The 20,016-nt window shown below is 46.8% G+C and overlaps 1 protein-coding gene across 8 annotated transcripts in view; it reads right to left on the bottom strand.

Moving 5' to 3' along the window:
* Positions 1 to 20,016, bottom strand: part of LOC129868931 (signal-induced proliferation-associated protein 1-like) — a 42,228-nt gene that overhangs the window by 4,267 nt on the left and 17,945 nt on the right. For 4 of the 8 annotated variants that reach the window (XM_055943287.1, XM_055943279.1, XM_055943280.1 and 1 more), the window contains exons 2-15: positions 17,580 to 18,984; positions 17,339 to 17,463; positions 16,988 to 17,176; positions 16,537 to 16,711; positions 14,592 to 14,695; positions 13,769 to 13,926; positions 12,016 to 12,613; positions 11,627 to 11,901; positions 9,594 to 9,977; positions 7,129 to 7,255; positions 6,866 to 6,998; positions 5,442 to 5,540; positions 5,161 to 5,233; positions 3,965 to 4,043 (exon numbers count right to left, since the gene is read on the bottom strand). In XM_055943287.1, the coding sequence (XP_055799262.1) occupies positions 3,965 to 4,043; positions 5,161 to 5,233; positions 5,442 to 5,540; positions 6,866 to 6,998; positions 7,129 to 7,255; positions 9,594 to 9,977; positions 11,627 to 11,901; positions 12,016 to 12,613; positions 13,769 to 13,926; positions 14,592 to 14,695; positions 16,537 to 16,711; positions 16,988 to 17,176; positions 17,339 to 17,463; positions 17,580 to 18,720 (3,660 nt within the window). In that variant the 5' untranslated portion in view covers positions 18,721 to 18,984. Of the gene's footprint in view, positions 1 to 41; positions 3,747 to 3,964; positions 4,044 to 5,160; positions 5,234 to 5,441; positions 5,541 to 6,865; positions 6,999 to 7,128; positions 7,256 to 9,593; positions 9,978 to 11,626; positions 11,902 to 12,015; positions 12,614 to 13,768; positions 13,927 to 14,591; positions 14,696 to 16,536; positions 16,712 to 16,987; positions 17,177 to 17,338; positions 17,464 to 17,579; positions 18,985 to 20,016 lie in introns of those variants that run through there. The other 4 variants (XM_055943281.1, XM_055943283.1, XM_055943284.1 and 1 more) reach the window with 2 other exon arrangements.

Genomic DNA, 20,016 nt, shown 5'->3' with positions numbered 1-20,016 from the left:
GGTGGGTGAGGGGTGGCTGCATTGAGTGGACAAGACTGCAGGCACACACAGACAGAGGGGTTCACAAACATACAAGCCTTATAGTAGTGGAGGCAGTGCAAGATTGGGTACTGGAGAAGCACACACACATACCAGGTGCTTGCACGCACACACACGCAAATACAAACCAATTACCTTCCATAAAAGCACTCCATGGGGAGAGGTGGAGTATGGAGGAAATGCTCAGACAGATTTACTATGGCAACCACTTGTTTGAAACCATACACCAATGAATAAATTAATCTCTTATTAAAGACAACAACTAGACTTTCCTGTGTTTTATATATATTTCCACACTATGAGGTTGGAATAATACTGTGAAAATGATGATAATGCCCTTTTAGTGTAAGAGCTGTTTGAAAAGACTGCCTAAAATTTCAGCCTGTTTTGGTGGGATGGAGTTTTGGCCTGCCCGGTGACATCACAGTTAATAGACCAATAAGAAAGAGAGTTCCAAACCTCTCTGCCAATAACAGCTAGTTTTTAGTTCTCCCCACTCCCAGACCACGCCCAGACAGTCATAGCAAAATTCTTGCTTGAGGAATTGTTCTTTGCCAAGAAGCAATTTTTATTTCTTTATGACCATTATTTTTTATTTTATTATTTTACCCCTTTTTCATGGTATCCAATTGGTAGTTACAGTCCTGTCCCGTCGTTGCAACTCCCGTACGGACTTGGGAGAGGCGAAGGTCGAGAGCTGTGCGTCCTCCAAAACACATCCCAGCTGCTTCTTCTTGACACAATGCCCACTTAGCCCAGAAGCCAGCCAGCCACACCAATGTGTCAGAGGAAGCACTGTACACCTGGTGACCGTGTCAGTGTGCATTGCGTCTGTCCTGCCACAGGAGTTGCTCGGGCGCGATGGGACAGGAGCATCCCTGCTGGCCAAACCCTCCTCTAACCCGGACAACTCTGGGCCAATTGTGCACCGCCCCATGGGTCTCCCAGTCGTGGCCGGCTGCGACAGAGCCTGGACTCGAACCAGAATCTATAGTGGCACAGCTAGCACTGCAGAGCCTTAGACCACTGCGCCACTCGGGAGGCCCCTTTTTGACCCTTTTAATTGAAATCAATCACAGTAAGGTACATAATTGTTGCCCCGAAAGGATTTGATATTGAAACAAAAACAGCTACATTGGACCTTTAAACGAGAGCAGAGGAATTGCCATAACATTTTTTATGTAGCTGATCGTTATACAAGTGAAATTTCTCTAAAGAGTCAAACTCCAAAATGACTTGCATTCCTAATCGAGCAAACAGCAGGGGTCACCCTAATCCCTTACTACTTGGAACTGAGTTTGAAATCAGCTATTGCAACTTTCAGAGCAGTGATTTGCCATAGTAAATGCTTCCTGTTTGCTATGTCATACACGGTAGCAACAGAGACAGGAAACCAGAGACTCAGGGTAGACAAACAGACAGGGGCAACTACCACTACAACCAGTTTTGCCAACTGTATTCCTTTCACACTACCTTTAACTGACTTTTTGTAACCCTCCAAAAGTCATGTGCATTGCCACATCTTCTGTTCACTTGCAGAACAAAGTCATTGATCAATAAAGAAAGATTGCTTCATTGCAGAAAGTTGGCAACACTGAGTGCAGAGTAATATGCCAGATCCCTTTACGGGAAAAACACATGAATTTCACGTGAAGTGTTACAAAATCACATGTTCTCATGTGACCACGTGCTCTTATGTGAAGTTAATGTGACAACATGTAAAGCGACATGTGATAACATGAAACTACACATGTGAAAATGTGATCACATGTGAAATGTTCCAATCACGTGATTTTGTGAAATCATGTGGTTTTTCTGTAAGGGATTCGCCGCAGTGGATAAGGGGTTTGAGCAATGGTATGAAATGTAAGCTCATTGTAACGTAATCTTCGATAAGTACAGCGTGCCATGAGCGAGCGAGCTATACTTAGCTTGGCCAATTAGCTTGGTGATTGGATTTATTCAAACTCAATCTCAAAAAAAAAAAAAAAATGGAAGGAATGCAATGTAATATTGCCTCCACACACCATTGCCTTGTGTAATGGTGTTGATTTATTTGATTGTCTATACAGAGAGTGGGTTCTATCCTGACTGACTCCAATGCTGTCTGTCTGTCTGCTGTGTTGTGAGTCGTGGGAGTCGTGGGACTCACAACACATTGACAATAACAATGAATGATAGTTGAAACCAGTTAGTTATTATCATCAATCTGGGTCAATAGGAATTCTCTTTGGTAGCAGCAGTACTGTATGGCCTTGCTGGTTCAACTCCCTAGTGGGCCATAGTGCAACTGTGCCCTAAAGCAAATCAATTAACCTGAAAAAAAACAGTACTCAGCTTTATAATTGGAAAATAAACTGATGAGATGTAACTCACACAGAAAGCAAAGGAACACATTCTCATCGCCACATCAGATGATTGCTCAAACTGTACTAGCTCAGCTGTAAACCCCCCCCTTCCTGGCAGTCATGGCCAGAAACCAAAGACTAACCAAAAGTAGTCTAGGTGACACAGCACACTTCTGAATGGAACCCAACCAGCTCCTCCCACAGTCTTCGGTGACTCCTATTTCTACTGGCCATACTATGGGACTGGGACAGCCCAGAACCAACCATGCTCACTCACTCTCCCAGGGCAGAGGGTAAACAACAGAGAAAAGTGGAAAGGGGTCATCTGATGTGGCAGTTCCCTGTTAGGTCGTCCTCCTTGGTTCATTGTCCCTGACTGTCAATGTCTCTGTGTTGTTTAAATTGATGATAATACTGTGTTAATGGTGAGTTTTCCGAGGAAGCGTAGGGAGCTACAGACAAAAACAGAGGGTAAGACTTTGGTTATGTTGGTGTTATAGCCACAGGGTTTGTGACCAGAAAGTCTGCAGAGTTTGATTCTTTTGAGTTTGATTCTTTTGAGTTTGATTCTTTTGTGTGCTTTATGTCTCACATGTTTCAAGAACCAAGTTGAGCGAATAGCATTTGCACTAAAAATCCTTGGAATGTCATTCACTTAGTCGGATGCCAGCTTTAAACTCTGGCAGTGTGGCGTCTCTTGGATATATGAGTGTAGAAAAGGACTTGGTTGGAGGGGATATAGCACATTGCATACCATAGGGTTTCATTTGACCTTCGAGATTAAACACTCTCGTTACTGTAACACGGGAATCATGTTTCACCCAATTGAGAATGTGTTTAAGGACGCTCGGTAGGCTTCCAAACTCTCTCTCTCTCTCCCCTTCTTTCTCTCTTTCTCTCTCTCCCTTTCTCCAACGTGCTTCTTCCTTTTACATTGCAAGAGTAACTAGTCATTCAGCAGTTGTGAGGACTTCAAAAGACATCCCCAAGTCCCCGTGTTTCCCAGAGAAGAGCCGGTAAATGGGGTGAGGAAAATGTGCTAAGAGACCCAGAGGCTGCACACAGGGATGACTGACAGCCTGTCAAACTTTCAGGGTTGCGAGGAGGAACTTCACTTCCAATTTTTCACATCCATGAAGGACCCCAGAGGTGGATTTGGGTTATTGGGTTAATGAACTCGGGGCCTGTTTTTTAGTAGTTCTATTTCCAATTGTTATTGTTCTGTTGTCGTAACACAACAACAGAGGAAAAATATCATGCTTTACTTGCCTCTACTGCCATTTGGTCGCTTAGTGTTGAGAGAGTGAGCATGGTTGCCCAAAGTCACTCGAGCCAATCTTCTCATCTCCTCTGTTCACCCTGCCCAATGACAAGACAGGTTTCTTTTGCTTGTCCCGCCTGCTGCCCGCCCTACCTCTACCTTCCCTCTGTGTGTTTGTGTGTTTGCAGTAGGAGTCAGGGGGTTGGGGGAGGGAGGGGGGGGGGGGGGGGTGTCTGGGTGGGGGTCACTGTGTGGGCAGGATGCTGTGAGGGAGGTCTGGGGAGGGGCTGTGGTTGGCCATCTGAATGGGGAGTACCTTTTGCAGGTCGTCCTGCAGCCTCTTCAGCATGTCCTCCAGCTGGGAAACCTTCTCCTCCAGGTGGCCCGGGGAGTCACTACAGGGACATGGGAGAGAGACACACACTCAGCATAATGCACAGATAGGTAACTGCCAAAATACAGGAAACACCAACATAAAGTGTCTTAATAGGGCGTTGGGCTACCCTGAGCTGCCAGAAGAGCTTCAATGCGCCTTGGAATATATTCTAAAGTGTCTGGAAATCTATTGGAGGATGTGACACCATTCTTCCACAAGAAATTCCCCTAATTTGGTGTTTTGTTGATGGCGGTGGATAACGCAGTCTCAAGATCTACTCCAGAATCTCCCATTAGTGGTTGAGATCTGGTGACTGAGACACACACACACACACACTTTAAACCCCACATGCCCCTGTGAGTCCCCTCTTTTAATGTCACTGAGATCTCTTCTTGCCATGGTAGCCAAAATAATGGGCAACTGTTCATTTGTATACATGACCCTAAGCATGATGGGATGTTTATTGCTTAATTAACTCTAAAACCACACCTGTGTGGAAGCACCTGCTTTCAAAATACTTTGTATCCCTCATTTACTCAGGTGTTTCCATTATTTTGATTTTGGCAGTTACCTGTATTTAGGTAGTGTCTGTATCTGTTACCAGTAGGGACCCTTTATTTTGGTTTGGTGTGTGTATGAGAAGACAGTGAGTAAATACATGTATGTATGTGAGCAAGAGAGACATGGAGTCAGAATGGGAGAGACAATAAGGAGGGAATGGGCTGCCAGAGAAACGCCACCACACTGAATCAAGGAGGGAGGCTGATGCACTGACTAAATCAGAAAGGAAATACATGACAGAACAGAGAACGAGTGTTAGTCAGTTCTTCAAGAAAGAGAAAAAAGCGTGAAAGACGATGAGGAGAGAGATAAGGACAGGCAACATGCCAATGAGCCAGTATCATGATGAGCAACAGAGACTGAACTATGAGAACTGTTCAACAGTCCATCTCTGAATCAGAAACTCCCACAGCCACAGAACCACACAATGAGTCAGACACCATTTGGAGTTCACATACAGAGAGAAATATGCAGAGGTCTACAGTGACCCACTCTCAGTGTGTGTGTGTGCGTGCGTGCGTGCGTGCGTGTGTGTGTGTGTGTGTGTGTGTGTATAGCTGGAGACTCAAACCCACCTGTCCTTCATGTCCTTTAGCTTGCCATCTGTCAGGGAGTCTGCTCCTTGGGTCCCATCTCCTGCTTTACGATCTGAAACATGACACATCACTCAACCGTGTTAGTCACTGAGCTCAACCACACAGTCATATAGACTGAATAGAATATGTACAGTGTTTTATTTTCAACACTGACACGTTTGCCATTTCCAGTGATAATGTGTCAAATATAACAGAAGTAGATGTATTTAGTAAAAAAGTAAAAAATAATCTGTTGTAATCCCATGCAGATGTTTTCTTACCTTCCTGCGACAAGGCCTCTAGGATGCTGCGACAGGCGGTGGCTAGATCAGCTATAGACTGCCACTCCTCCTCTGAGGAATCTGTGTTCTCGGACAGGACTGAAAGAGAAAACAAGAGTTTCAATGTGCTTTCTTCACAAAAGCATATCTCTGAGGGGAGCAGCAGACCATGAGTGTATGTAGGACAATACAGTATGACAACACAATAGAATTGTGGGATTTATGAGCAGGCAAATTCTCTGGTTTAACAATGACAAAGAGCCACCACCAGGGGGTGGTATCATGATGCTTTGCCGCCTCGGTGGCACTGGCCGACTAGCTGCAGCGCTAGAGGGAGAAGTGGGTTCTCTCCATCTCTGTGTGTGACTGGCTTCTGGAGTGTGCGGAGGGAAACAGAGACAATCTCCTCCGGAAAAAACTAAGTATTTGCTGAGAGGATGAGTGTGTGTGCTCTTATAGAAATATGAGTTGCATAGCCTCACGGCAGAGAGAGAGAGAGAGCAGATGGTCCAAAAGGGATCCCTGATTTGAGGCAGCCTAAAGCCCACCCCTCCCACCCTCCATCTGTCCCTCCTTTAGACTAGAGCTGGTAGGGGGTGGTAAAGGGGCGGGGGGCATATTGGGTTAGGGGGATAGGGGGCAGCCAAGATGAAAGAAGAGGGACAAAGGGGATGGAAGGCAGGGCTAAAGGAGGATAATGAGGAGAGGGGTTTAGGGGAGAAAGGGTCTGGAGGCTAAAAAACGGATTTGAGGCTCAATTAAAGCGGAGAGCATTTTTTAACAGTTGTAATTGTTCAATTTCAGCACCATTCCGCCTGGCCTTATCAGCTGGTACAGGGTACAGGGTCTGCACAGAGGACTTTTGTTTCAGACAGCTGCCTGTCCGTTCGATCAGCCTCCTAGCCGTGCCTTCACACTCCTCCTCTTATCACAGCTACTCATCTCTCACTCTTTACAGCTTCTTTCTTTTGTTTGACTGCTCTCCCTCTCAAGCTGTTGGCTGCTGTGGCAGAGGAACAACGGTCTGTTTGTTATCGATTATGAGTGTTATCGATTATGAGTGTTATCGTGCTTCTACACCTGCATTGCTTGCTGTTTGGGGTTTTAGGCTGGGTTTCTGTACAGCACTTCGAGATATTAGCTGATGTACGAAGGGCTATATAAAATAAACTTGATTTGATTTGATTCATCAAGATCATTGAGGAGATCCCTCTTCGCTATCGTCCATGCATGCCGTTTTATACAGGAGAAATACATAGGAAGTGGGATTCATAACACATCCCCAACCTCATCTAGAAAGAGGAAGTCTATCTAGGAGAAGTTGATATTTGAGGATGTGTTGATGGTATAGAAGTGTGCGAGGACATTTGAGAGAAATGGGATTGTTATGGAGGATAGAGTGAGCGGTGTGACGGAATACCCACTCTTGGTGATGGAGTTGTGTAGGCTCAGAGCTCGGGAGTTTCTCTCTGTTCTGTCCAGACACGACAACCGGGTGGAGGATAGGAAGGGGTCACTCGCTAACGTCCTCTCCTCACCCAACTCAGCCCCTACAAACTAGAGAGAGAGAGAGAGAGATGGAGAGAGAGTGAAAGAGAGAGACAGAGAGACGAGGGTTAGAGGTTTATCGAATAGGGAACCTTCATCAGATCACTCGCCAGATTTTTGTCCATGTGTGTCTCTGTACCTGTTCCTCATCCAGGGGCACCTTGGATCTAACAGCCAGGATGAGGTCAGGCGTGGCATCTCTCAGCTCCTCTGGGTTGTCATAGATGTGACGTTCCATCTTCACACCGACGTTGTCATACACATGCCTGTCACAGAGAGACACGGGGAGATTGAGACATACATTATAAATCCGATGTTTATACTAATGACTTTCCAATCCAATCTGGAGGGCAAACTAGTTCATCTAGTCATCTTCAGGATAGCTCAAATTTGGGCTAAGATTTGAGTTTAGCAGTCTGCTTCTGCTTACTGTGAAACCACAAATACACACGCACAAAATAATACCTCGTAAAACCCTTATGTCTTAACGCAGGATGACTAGGATGCAGGGCTTGACAGTAACTTTTTTTGCAACTTATCCTTGTGACAAGTAGAACAGATTTTTTACTTGTCCAAAAGCTGAAGTCATTTGTCCCCCCCCCCCCCCGCCCCCCCAAAAAAGGTCTTTAACACCATTTTTACATAATTGTATGATGCAAGGAACCCCTTTACAAAATAAAATGCATTCCTATATTTTTTTACAATAGAGAATCAGACAAAAATGAAGGCTACACTCTTTGCATATTCAAGTCTGTTTCAAAATACAACACTCTCCTGGAGGATGGTTGACCACCCTTGGTAGCCTATAAAATATTGAAACATTACATTTACAACCAAATACTTTTTATGTCTTCATAAAATAAATTCCCTCCACGGCTCTAAATTTATGTCGTCCCATTGTCCCTGAGACGACAAACAATATGTTGAAAGTTCAAAACTCTGGGACAGTTCTGGGGCGAGAGACCCCGAATTTATACAGCCCCAAAAAATGTGTATAAATATTTATAAAACATTTTAAAAAGCAAAGAGGCTGATGCAACAGACCAGACCATTAATCTTAACATTTCGATAAAGTTTCTATTTTATTTCTTCATATTATAAGCTCAACAATGCACACATGGCTGTAGGCTACGTGCGAATGTTCCAAAATGTAAAACACCTTTCTCAACAGCACACCACATGCACAAGTGGTTCTATATGACAGAGATGAAAATATCTGTTAGAAAGTAAGAGGGGCGATCTAAAGATGCATCAACTAACATGAGTTACTAATACGACTAGGATAATGCCTTTGGCTGCCTGACAATAAAATAATGTGGATTTGAAAACCAATAGAACATGACAAAAATGATGGTTTCAATGTCATATTAAGTGTTTATAAAACAATTCCCTCAAAGTTTCTATGGTCCTATTTTGGCTAGGCTACTTTGAAACATGGTAAGACATGCTTCATAAAATGACATAAAACGTCCAGGTTTAAAACAATTACGTTTATGGTTAAATAGTTTCAAAATGCTGACCCCTCCGCTCAGATTCAAGGTGGGTGATGTGCGGTGCGCAACAGGCACTGTCCTTTACTCTCCGGACCGTTTGATCTGAACAAACCATGCCTCAAGTACAGAATCAAGCCCTTAAAGGTTCATGTTAATTATCCTTCATTATATTTGTCAAACATGACTGGTGTTTAGCCCATATTTATGGAATTAGGACATGAGGCTGTAGCCAATATGCATATCACCTACACTTTGACCTGTAGGCTTTGTTATTTATGTACATGAAAAATAGATTTGAATATTATTGGTCTCTCTGATCGAAGTAATTGTTTGATATTGTGATTTTTATGTATTTTTTTTACTAGTTCATTCGGACAACTTATATCTACACTGAGTATATAAACATTAGGAACACCTTCCTAATATTTAGTTGCACGCCCTTTTGCTCTCAGAACAGCCTCAAATTTTCGGGGAATGGACTACAAGGTGTAGAAAGCGTTCCACAGGGATGCTGCTGGCCCATGTTGACTCCAATGCTTCCCACAGTTGTCAAGTTGGCTGTGTTGCAGTGTTGCAGTTCTTGACACACTCAAACTGGTGCGCCTGGCACCTACTACCATACCCCGTTCAAAGGCACTTAAATCTTTTGTCTTGCCCATTCACCCTCTGAATGGCACACATACACAATCCATGTCTCAATTGTCTCAAGGCTTAAAAATCTTTCTTCAACCTGTCTCCTCCCCTTCATCTACACTGATTGAAGTGGATTTAACAGTTGACATCAATAAGGGATCATTGCTTTCACCTGGATTCACCTGGTCAGTCTGTGTCATGGGAAGATTGGTGTTCCTAATGTTTTGAACACTCAGTCCAACAATTTTTTTTATGAGAGGACACGCGTTAATGTCGAGCACCCGGATGTCAGAAAATCCTCTGAGTAAAGCAGAGATAACCTGAGCGGAGGGGTCAGCATTTTGAAACTATTTAACCATAAACGTAATTGTTTTAAACCTGGACGTTTTATGTCATTTTATGAAGCATGTCTTACCTTGTTTCAAAGTAGCCTAGCCAAAATAGGACCATGATGAGACTGAGGGTGGAGGTCACGTACCCGCCACATATGTCCCGGGAGTACTCTAAGGAGTAGCTGCGTGTTAGCTGGGAGTGGCTGATCCCCTCCATGGTCTGGTTGGGTGGGTGGTCATGCAGGGAGGTGGCCCGTAAAATAGGCAGGCTGGGTGTGGAGAAAAGGGAGCCCTGGCCCCCCTTGTCCTCCTCACCCTGTCCCATCTCTGACGGCCTGTCCTCAGCCTCTCCTCCCTCAGCTGGTCCCTCCATAGTCTCCGCCTCCTTTCCCTCTCCCTGTTCACGCTCCTCTTCCTCCATCTCCTCCTCCTCCTCCCTCTCGTCCAGTACCCAGGCCTCTCCAGACTGGCCCTCCCCAGGCTTACGCTCTGCATCCTGGATGGCTTTCTGGTACAACTCTGAGAAACTCCTGGAGCCATCAGAGACAGAATATACACCGACAACATGTTATTACTGAGGAAACAGTCATACTTCTCTTTTTAAGCATTCAGTTTGTTCAGGAATGATACAATCCAGTAAGCAAAATTACATTGAAAAGACGTCTTTGCCAGACGTTGAAGTTAGGTTCATTTTAGGTGCTGAATGAAAGGTGAAAATACATATTTTCCGGACGTTGAAAATACAACTTTTCCCAGACGTTGAAATCAGGTTCATTTTCTGTTCTGGATGAACGTAGAAAACGCGTAATTTACAAATGTTGAAAATATGATTGGCCAAATTTCAACTGCACATACATTCTAAAGGAAGTAAGCGTTATATCACAAGAATATACTTTTTTTTCTGTCACATGCACTTATGTTAGCTTTTTCAAAAACTTTAAATCTGGCAAAGATGATGTTTAAAGTAGTCCAACCTACTGCATATAATAAACCAACAGACCACTTCAACTAAAATATCATTCTCAGTAACGGTTACAGAAATGTTTTTTTCTTGTTATGACTGTGATATGTTGTTATTTATATACCTTAGTAGAATGCACTAACTGTAAGTCAAACTGTAACTGTAACTCTAACTGTAAGTCAAAAGATAAGAGCGTCTGCTGAATGACAGTGTTTCCCACAGTTTGGGAAGCACTGCTGTAGAGCAAAGTAGAGTACAGTAGAGTAGAGTACGGCACGGTATGGTACAGGACAGTAGAGTTTAACTCAGTAGAGTATAGCAGAGTAGAGTTTAATTCAGTAGAGTACAGTTAAGTTATATTGTACTATACTCTACTGTGCTATACTGTAGTCTGTGGATGTTGAAATCAATGCCGGTCCGGACCACACCAAAAAAAGTAAAACAAATGTAAAAACACGTCTGCGTCGGTCGTGCTTAGTGGGAGTATTCTAGAGCAGTACCTCCGAGCCAGACGGATGAGGAGGATAATTTTTTTTTTAAACTTATGAAGAAACATGGAATCTCTTTGAAATCCAAGAAGTGTCATTCCCTATCACAAGATGTGACAACATTGTAACAGCCGCCACACTTTTTGGGGCTGATGTAGAACAGGACTGTCAAAGCAGCATCCACTATCTCTCTAGATATTTCCACTAGCCAGTTTGACAGGTATGTGGTGAGCAAAGTTGTGAAGCTAATATCCTGTTAAGTGTTCCCTTTCCTCTATCTGAGCAGTTCCTCCTTCACCAGGCTGCAGTAACACTGGAACACTGGCGATCTGGCTGACATTAAAAGGATGTAGAGGGTTCAGCTAACGGCCACTACCTGGCCCACTATCATTAGAGGCCATTAGAGCCATTGATTGGTGGTTAGCCAGTTGGTGGGATACTGACTACAGCACGCCATAAACAACAGCTGTAACCCTGGCATGGTGCCTCCCTGGCCTCCTGAATGAATCTGTTCCCCTCAGCCCTCCCTCCTCCTCCTCCTTTAACCCCTCATCCCCTCATCAACATTACTCTTCACCTACCACACTACTAAAACTCTTTACAACCCTGACCCCCATCCCTCTCTCCATATCTGCCTCTCCCCTAATCCTTGCCATGTTACCCTCCCCTCCCCTCCCCACTGTCCTCTATCCCCATCCATCTCTCACTCCCCCTCACCCCCCTCTCTGACCTGCGGGGCTTGCCGTTCTCGTCTGGAGGGATGACGGTGATGTGGATCTTGTGGGCAGTGCGGAGCAGTCTGGCCCTCTCCTCCGGCCCCAGGTGCACCAGGGCGTGACCACACAGCCTCACCACCCGCGCCCCCAGCTGCAGACCCCCACTCTCCGCATAGCCAAACCGCTGCAGGTCCGTCACAAAGCCCTCCTCGCTCATCAGGAAACCTGGCTGGCCCACCCCATCACGCAGCGGGGTCACCTCCCGCGCCTCGCAGCCCCGCGTCACCAGCTGAAGACAACAACAGGACACAGTGAGTTGAATACAGTTATGTAACATCGGAAGAGAAACCATGATGCGATAACACAATATTGAGCAGTGGTGTTTGAAAGCCTTCCCACTCACCTCTAGTCTCTGCACCATCTCCCGTATCTCCTCTGCCTGGCTGTCCATCACACTGATTGACACTGCCTCCCCCCTCTCATAGAAGATATCCAGGCAGGCCCTGCTGTCTGTCAACGCCTTCCAGCCAATCACGTCGCGGCAGCAGCAGTTGAACACCACCCTCCGTGTGTATCTCTCGATCAGCACCACTGATTCAGCTGAAACCCCCAGTAGACAGGGCAGCTTTTGTCCTCCTGTCTCCTCCTCATTCCCACTGGTGGCCCTCACAGCCCAGACTAGCGCCCCAGCACTGTGCAGCTCTGCCCCCTTGGCCCCCTTCAGTTTGTCTTTGCGTTTGCCCCCCAGGGACAGCAGGGGGAACTTGGTGGAGGAGTCGATTGGCGTGGTGGTCACGTAGTTCTCTGCCAGGTCCTTCAGGTACTCCTGTCGTGTACGCGTGGCCATGGAGCGGAACTTCTCCGCCTTCTCGGCAGCGTTCTCAGCGTTCACCGCCTTGGCCAGCAGGAAGTCTCTGAAGGCAGGGGAACGGGGGAATCGAGCACCCTTAGGGAACAGAGGCCCGAATAACGGGATGTCTTTGGAGCGTGTTACCGCCACCCTGGGGGAGAGAGAGGGTAAAAAAATCACACATCCAACCCCATAATCATAGTCGTGCAGCACAGTCCTAGTTTTGATACCCTTGTAAATACAATGTGACAACAGTAAACATGTTGTTACACCTGTCATTTCTGATTGATAATGCTGAAAGCAGATAAACATACAGAGACAGTTGTGGAGCAGCCAGGGATAGTGGTACAGCTCGAGACAAACAGAGACAGTTGTGGAGCAGCCAGGGACAGCGGTACAGCTCGAGACAAACAGAGACAGTTGTGGAGCAGCCAGGGACAGCGGTACAGCAGGAGACAAACAGAGATAGTTGTGGAGCAGCCAGGGACAGCGGTACAGCTCGAGACAAACAGAGACAGTTGTGGAGCAGCCAGGGACAGCGGTACAGCTCGAGACAAACAGAGACAGTTGTGGAGCAGCCAGGGACAGCGGTACAGCTCGAGACAAACAGAGACAGTTGTGGAGCAGCCAGGGACAGCGGTACAGCTCGAGACGAACAGAGACAGTTGTGGAGCAGCCAGGGACAGCGGTACAGCTCGAGACAAACAGAGACAGTTGTGGAGCAGCCAGGGACAGCGGTACAGCTCGAGACAAACAGAGACAGTTGTGGAGCAGCCAGGGACAGCGGTACAGCTCGAGACAAACAGAGACAGTTGTGGAGCAGCCAGGGACAGCGGTACAGCTCGAGACAAACAGAGACAGTTGTGGAGCAGCCAGGGACAGCGGTACAGCTCGAGACAAACAGAGACAGTTGTGGAGCAGCCAGGGACAGCGGTACAGCTCGAGACAAACAGAGACAGTTGTGGAGCAGCCAGGGACAGCGGTACAGCTCGAGACGAACAGAGACAGTTGTGGAGCAGCCAGGGACAGCGGTACAGCTCGAGACAAACAGAGACAGTTGTGGAGCAGCCAGGGACAGCGGTACAGCTCGAGACAAACAGAGACAGTTGTGGAGCAGCCAGGGACAGCGGTACAGCTCGAGACAAACAGAGACAGTTGTGGAGCAGCCAGGGACAGCGGTACAGCTCGAGACAAACAGAGACAGTTGTGGAGCAGCCAGGGACAGCGGTACAGCAGGAGACAAACAGAGACAGTTGTGGAGCAGCCAGGGACAGCGGTACAGCAGGAGAGAAGGCTCTTATCTCACCTGTAGTAGGTGTGGTCAGAGCAGGACTTTTCCACCTGGATGATGATGAAGACATGTTGGAAATGGGAGCGAATGGCCTTAGGAGTAAAGGGCAAAGCCCCTGGCTCCTGGAACACTATGGTCACTATGTCATTCCCAATGTGCCTCTTCCTCAGCAACTACAGTACCAGAGAGAGAGAGAGAGGGGGGGGGGGGGGGGGGGGGGTTAGAGGTAGTCAAGAGAGCTGTTAATACATTTTGGTTATTTGATCCACTAATGATCATGTGCAGTTAGCTACTCCACCAGAAGAGCTGACAGATGTGAGCGTCTCCCCAGCCTGACTGACAGCCAAACAGACAGAGTGGCAGTAGCTCACTATCTATAGTGTATGGGCAGACACAGCATGCTTTTAGAGTGTGAGTTGGACATAGAGACGCAGAGGAACAAGTCATTTGCCTGCCGTGCTTGTTGTGCGACATTCCTCAACCGGGGAGGCCTTCATTTGAATATGGGGAAATGTGTAGGTTTTAAAACCAAAGAATAATGTTAACATAAACACAGAATCAAGAAGATTATTTTTCATACATTTTCACGAGGGATGCTGCTTATTCTCTTCAATATTTGCCCAAAAAATACCTAACTATGCCTAAGAAACTCCGTTTCTGATCATTTACGATGAAAAAGGACTTTCTAAACAACCATGGTATCACATTACAACCATGTTATCACATTACAACCATGTTATCACATTATCATTACAAGGGCTTCAAGTTGTCTGACTGGGTTTCCTTAGTGTCCTGTAAAGCAGTGTGTAGTGTGTATGTGTTGTGTGTTGTTTGTTACCTGTTGTGTGTTGTTGGCCGTGTAGGGCAGCATGGTGGACACATGGAACATCACCTCATAGTCCTGGTAGCGCGTGTAGAGGGACTGGATCCCCGTGGAGTCCGCTGTATGCACACACACGCGCGCACGCGCACAGAAAGGTTTACACACGCCGCTATCAGCCTCGTAGCTAACAGAGTGAGAGACAGTCTCCAGATCGTTTTTTTAGTCTGTGTTTACACTATCAGTCTGACTTTAGGTGCTGAGATTACACAGTGATAGACAGTATTAAGATAGAGGACACACACAGTGACTATACAGCTTCTCCCAATACTGCTACAATTACACAGTGTTAGATAGTGTTAATCTTATGTGCTTACTAACCCCTGATGCCCTGTGACTCAATATATACAATGAACAAAGAATGTAATGCAACATGCAACAATTTCAACGATTTTACTGAGTTACAGTTCACATAAGGAAATCAGTCAATTTAAATAAATAAATGAGGCCCTAATCTATGGAATTCACGACTGGGAATACAGATATGCAACTGTTGGTCACAGACACCTTAAAAAAAGGTAGGGACATGAATCAGAAAACCAGTCAGTATCTAGTGTGTCCACCATTTGCGTGACACATCTCCTTCGCAGAGAGTTGATCAGGATGTTGATTATGGCCTGTGGAATGTTGTCCCACTCCTCTTCAATGGCTGAGCGAAATTGCTGGATATTGGTGGGAACTGGAAAACGCTGTCGTACACGTCGATCCAGAGCATTCCAAACACGATCAATGGGTGACATGCCTGGTGAGTATGCAGGTCATGGAATAACATTTGATTTGATTTGGAAGAACTGGGACATTTTCAACTTCTAGGAATTGTGTACAGGTCCTTGTGACATGGGGGGGTTGTGCAATATCATGCTGAAACATGAGGTGATGACGGAGGATGAATGACACGACAATGGGCCTCTGGATCTCGTCACGGTATCGCTGTGCATTCAAATTGCTATCGATGAAATGCAATTGTGTTCGTTGTCCGTCGCTTATGCCTGCCCATACCATAACCCCACCGCCACCATGGGGCACTCTGTTCACAACGTTGACATCAGCAAACCGTTTGCCCACACAACGCCATACACGCTACGCTGTCTGCCATCTGCCCGGAACAGTTGAAACCAGGATTCATCTGTAAATAGCACACTTCTCCAGAGTGCCAGTGGCCATCGAAGGTGAGCATTTGCTCACTGAAGTCGGTTAAGAAGCCGAACTGCAGCCAGGTCAAGACCCTGGGGAGAACGACAAGCACGCAGATGAGCTTCCCTGAGACAGTTTCTGGTAGTTTGTGCAGAAATTATTTGCTTGTGCAAACCCACAGTTTCATCGGGTGTCCAGGTGGCTGGTCTCAGACCATCCCGCAGGTGAAAAAGACAGATGTGGAAGTCCTGGGGCTGGTGTGGTTACACGTGGTCTGCGGTTGTGAGGCCGGTTGGACATACTGCCAAATTCTATAAAACTACGTTGAAGGCGGCTTATGGTAGAGAAATTAACATGACATTCTCTGGCAACAACTCTGGTGGACATTCCTGCAGTCAGCATGCCAATTGCACACTCCCTCAAAACTTGAGACATCTGTGACATTGTGTTGTGTGACAAAACTGCACATTTTAGAGTTGCCTTATATTGTCCCAACACAAGGTGCACCTGGGTAATGATCATGCTGTTTAATCAGCTTCTTGATATGCCACACCGTCAGGTGGATGGATTATCTTGGCAAAGGAGAAATGCTCACTAACAGGGATGTAAAAAAATTTGTACACAACATTTGAGAGAAATACGTTTTTTGTGCGTATGAACAATTTGGGGGATATTGGGACCAACACTTTACATGTTGCATTTATATTTTTGTTCAGTATATATCCTGCCTGTAGATAACGTGTAGATAGTATATATGTGCACTGCTCACTCTTGGTGTCCAGCTGAGCGCGGTACTTCTCCCAGCCTTTCAGCTTCACTCGCTCCCCCAGCAGGTCCAGGAACTCCTCGAAAGCCGGCCCGGAGCTCTCGTTGTTGTACATGTCCTCCTCAGAGCTCTGGCCTGCACGGCAGTACATCACCCCCACCTTCCTCTGGAAGTTCAGCTGGAAAGAGAGAGAGAGAGATTTTCATCAACTATTGTGTTTTTGCTAGTAACCATGGCAGCCAAAAACTTTTAGAATAGATGCACTGTACCTCTCTGAATGCCTGTTCAAGTTCAAGTGATAGTATCAGAATGGACAGATCAGACACATTTCTCTGTAGACTGCTCCATAAGAGGTTAACGTGAACCATCTAAAAGAGTATCCTGATGGATCTGAAATCTTATTGGACCTGCGCAGGACACTGAGAGGGGTCAACCCAGGGTGGGTCCTACTCACCCCCTGTTCGTCCAGCTTGAGCAGGGTGTCTCGGACCTTGGGCGAGGTGGAGGCCAGACGCAGGCAGTGGAGGTTGAGCTCAGGGATGATGAACTCCAGGAGCCTCTTAGGAGACAGGCCGCGCGGGGTGGTGTGGCGGGCCGCTGACGGCACGGACTCCTCCAGGATGGAGCCTCGCAGAGTCTTCAGCTGGGAGGCAGGGACAGTCCCGAGGGGTGTGAGTAGATGGACAAATGTGTGCGATAATAGTAAGTATGGGTATGTGTGAATGGCGGTATGTATTCAGAAAAGGATCTAGAAGTCTGTCAATACTGTATACTCATTGACCTTGAATGTGTAGTGTAGACTGACCTCAGTGGTTCTGAAGATGATTCTGTAGTTATACTGAGCTCCACTGGACCCCTCCTTCTCCTCTCTACGGAAGCTGATGGCCACTGGACCCAGTCGGTCATCTATACCAAAGAAGTTCTGATGATCTGAGGAGTGGAAAGAAATATCCCTTTAACACCGTTGTTGACGAACACAAACAGCCTCAATCCTTTATTGAGGTAAAGCAAACATGATCTTTCACACACACCGATGCAGCACTCACCTTTCATGTAGAAGTATTTGCGGTAGTAGTGGGCTCCCAGGTCTGCATGTTCTATGAAGTAGTTGCTCTTGCCCTGCTGTTGGACGTGGCTCTCTCTGGGTTCCTCCAGTACTGACACTGCATCGTTGGGGTTCCTCAGGCTCAGCCACAGGCACCCTCTTCCCTGCGTATGCCCCAGGCCCGCCCGCTCCTCACCCCCCATCTCGTTACGGAAGTGGGGGCAGCTGAGCAGCAGCTCGTTGTCGTTCCCATCTCCCTCGTCCAGCAGACACTGGTCAGGGTCCTCCACAGCCCCACCACCACTACCCCCACCCTGCGAGGGGGAGGAGGGTGTGGCCTGGGTGAGGGGGCGCATCGTTGAGGCGGCCGACGCCCCTGAGGTGATGTTCTTTTTGCGGCCGATGCTGTCTCGATTGCTGGCTGCTTCCAAGAGGTCAAACAGAATGCTCTGAACATCATAGTGAGCAAAGTTCCTGACCCAGGCTCCGCCTCCCAGGTTGTCATAAGGACCTGGTTGGGGGATCTGTGGGGGTGAAGGCTTGGCCTTCTTGCTCAGCCCCTCAGGCTTGGGGGGCTTGGCTGGTTTTGGGGTTTCTCCTGTGGGGGCGGAAAGAGCCCTGAAGAAGCCGTCTGGTTCTGGGGGTGTTGCATGCAGACCCAGCAGCAGGAAGGGGTCTTTGAAGCGGAGGGCGTTGGGGCTCAGAGCTCCCTGGTCATCTGCACTGAGCTCCTGTGTTCCTGACAGACCTGTCTGTCTCTCCAGTGAGGAGAGGCTGCCATACTCCCTGTGCAGTACCACCCCTGAGTCCCCCTGAGCCCCGGCACCTGCCTTCTCCCCCACCACCCGTGTGGCCTTCCCTCCCACCTTACCAGAAGAGTCCAGGTCACCCAGCGTCACGTCACTGTTGCTTCTCTGCATGATGTGTCCTCGGCCCACTGACCTCAGGTTCAGACTCACACGGTTCGGGGTAGTAAGGCTCTCCCCATCTGCCCCCTCCCCGTCCCTCCTCGGGGGCCACTCCCCTGCCAGCACCCTCGCCCGTACCCCACCGTCCCGCTTAGAGTCAAAGTTGACCGTTGCCAGAGGGGGTCGCGACCTTTGCCGGCAGAACTTGCGGAGGAAGAGGTCGTCAGACTGCATGGTGCCTCAGACTCTGACTCCAATCCTCCAACTATCTCTCCTCACTTTCCCAAACCGGATGAGTAAATAACAAAATGCAGAGGACTATTAGATGACAGTTATGTCCCACAGTCAGATACAATTATAAGTTTTAAGTCTGGAAAGCGTACACCCATTCCAAGTTATTTTAGGATGTTCTCCAGCTCTGCAGATGACTACGATTCTGGTGTGCCCCAGTTTTGGTTTGGTCCAGTTTTGGTTGGGTCCAGTTTTGGTTTGGTCCTGCTGGTAGAATGTACAGAGGAGAGGAGAGTTAACCATGAGAAGAGCCCAGCTCTTTATCCCCTGTCATCCATTCTCTTTGGGTGACAGGGAGGCACTGGTCACCTGTGCACAGAGACAAAACGACGGTCATTAACCTCAGACACCCATCTCCCACCCATACTGCTATTATCCTTCCTGACACCTCAGATTTCATTCAATCACTGAGGTTTTGTTCAGTGGTTGCAAATCAAACTATACACCAGTGTTTTTTAAGCCACTTTGTCAAAACATTATCCTGATATTCGAATGCATTTCTTTTCAACAATGACGCATAGAAATCGAAATAGGCAAACAAGCAGCTCTGACGTGTATTGTTTTGTTCTGTATTGTTTTACCTCTCAATACTTGCATTATGATTTTTTTCCCTTTGCAAAAATAGCTGCCAAGCAGTCGTATGTGGCCCAGCACATCCCCTCTACGGACAGTCACAATAGAACACTGCAGGAAGGGGGAGGTGGCCTTCCTGTCCTAAAACAAGTTAAGAATAAAATAGTAATAAACATAACAATGCTAGCCAGCCTGCCAACAGAATAAGACTCCCTCTATCTGTCTCATACACTGTCTATTTTGAATACAGTAGCCTGCTGTGTGTCTAAGACAATATTCCCCTCTGAGACATTAAAGTTCATCCTCTCCTATCATATACAATCCCCAGAGAAAGCAGAAACATTCAACGCCACCGGACTTGTAAATCCACACAACCCCACACATTATCTGACATCCCAACTGTAACACAGCCTTGCTTGTTTATTTTATTTTATGGTCACATTTGCTCATAAATTGTCATATCCCACCAACTCTCTCTCTCTCTCTCTCTCTCTCAATCAATGCAAGTCAATGCAAGGCAATGGTACCTATATTAGCATTTTCAAAATCATGTCCAAATCAACTATAAGCAACTCCTTTGAGTTACACAATCAATGTTGAGATACTTTAGGATGATTTGGACCTAGAAGGGCAAAAATAAAAAGAGGGTCTGTACATCAAAACCTC

This window comes from Salvelinus fontinalis, chromosome 13 (assembly GCF_029448725.1).
Source record: "Salvelinus fontinalis isolate EN_2023a chromosome 13, ASM2944872v1, whole genome shotgun sequence".
In the NCBI taxonomy this organism is placed as follows: Eukaryota; Metazoa; Chordata; class Actinopteri; order Salmoniformes; family Salmonidae; genus Salvelinus; species Salvelinus fontinalis.
The sequence above is the reverse complement of the archived record's forward strand: the minus strand, read 5'-3'. Positions and strand labels throughout refer to the sequence as shown.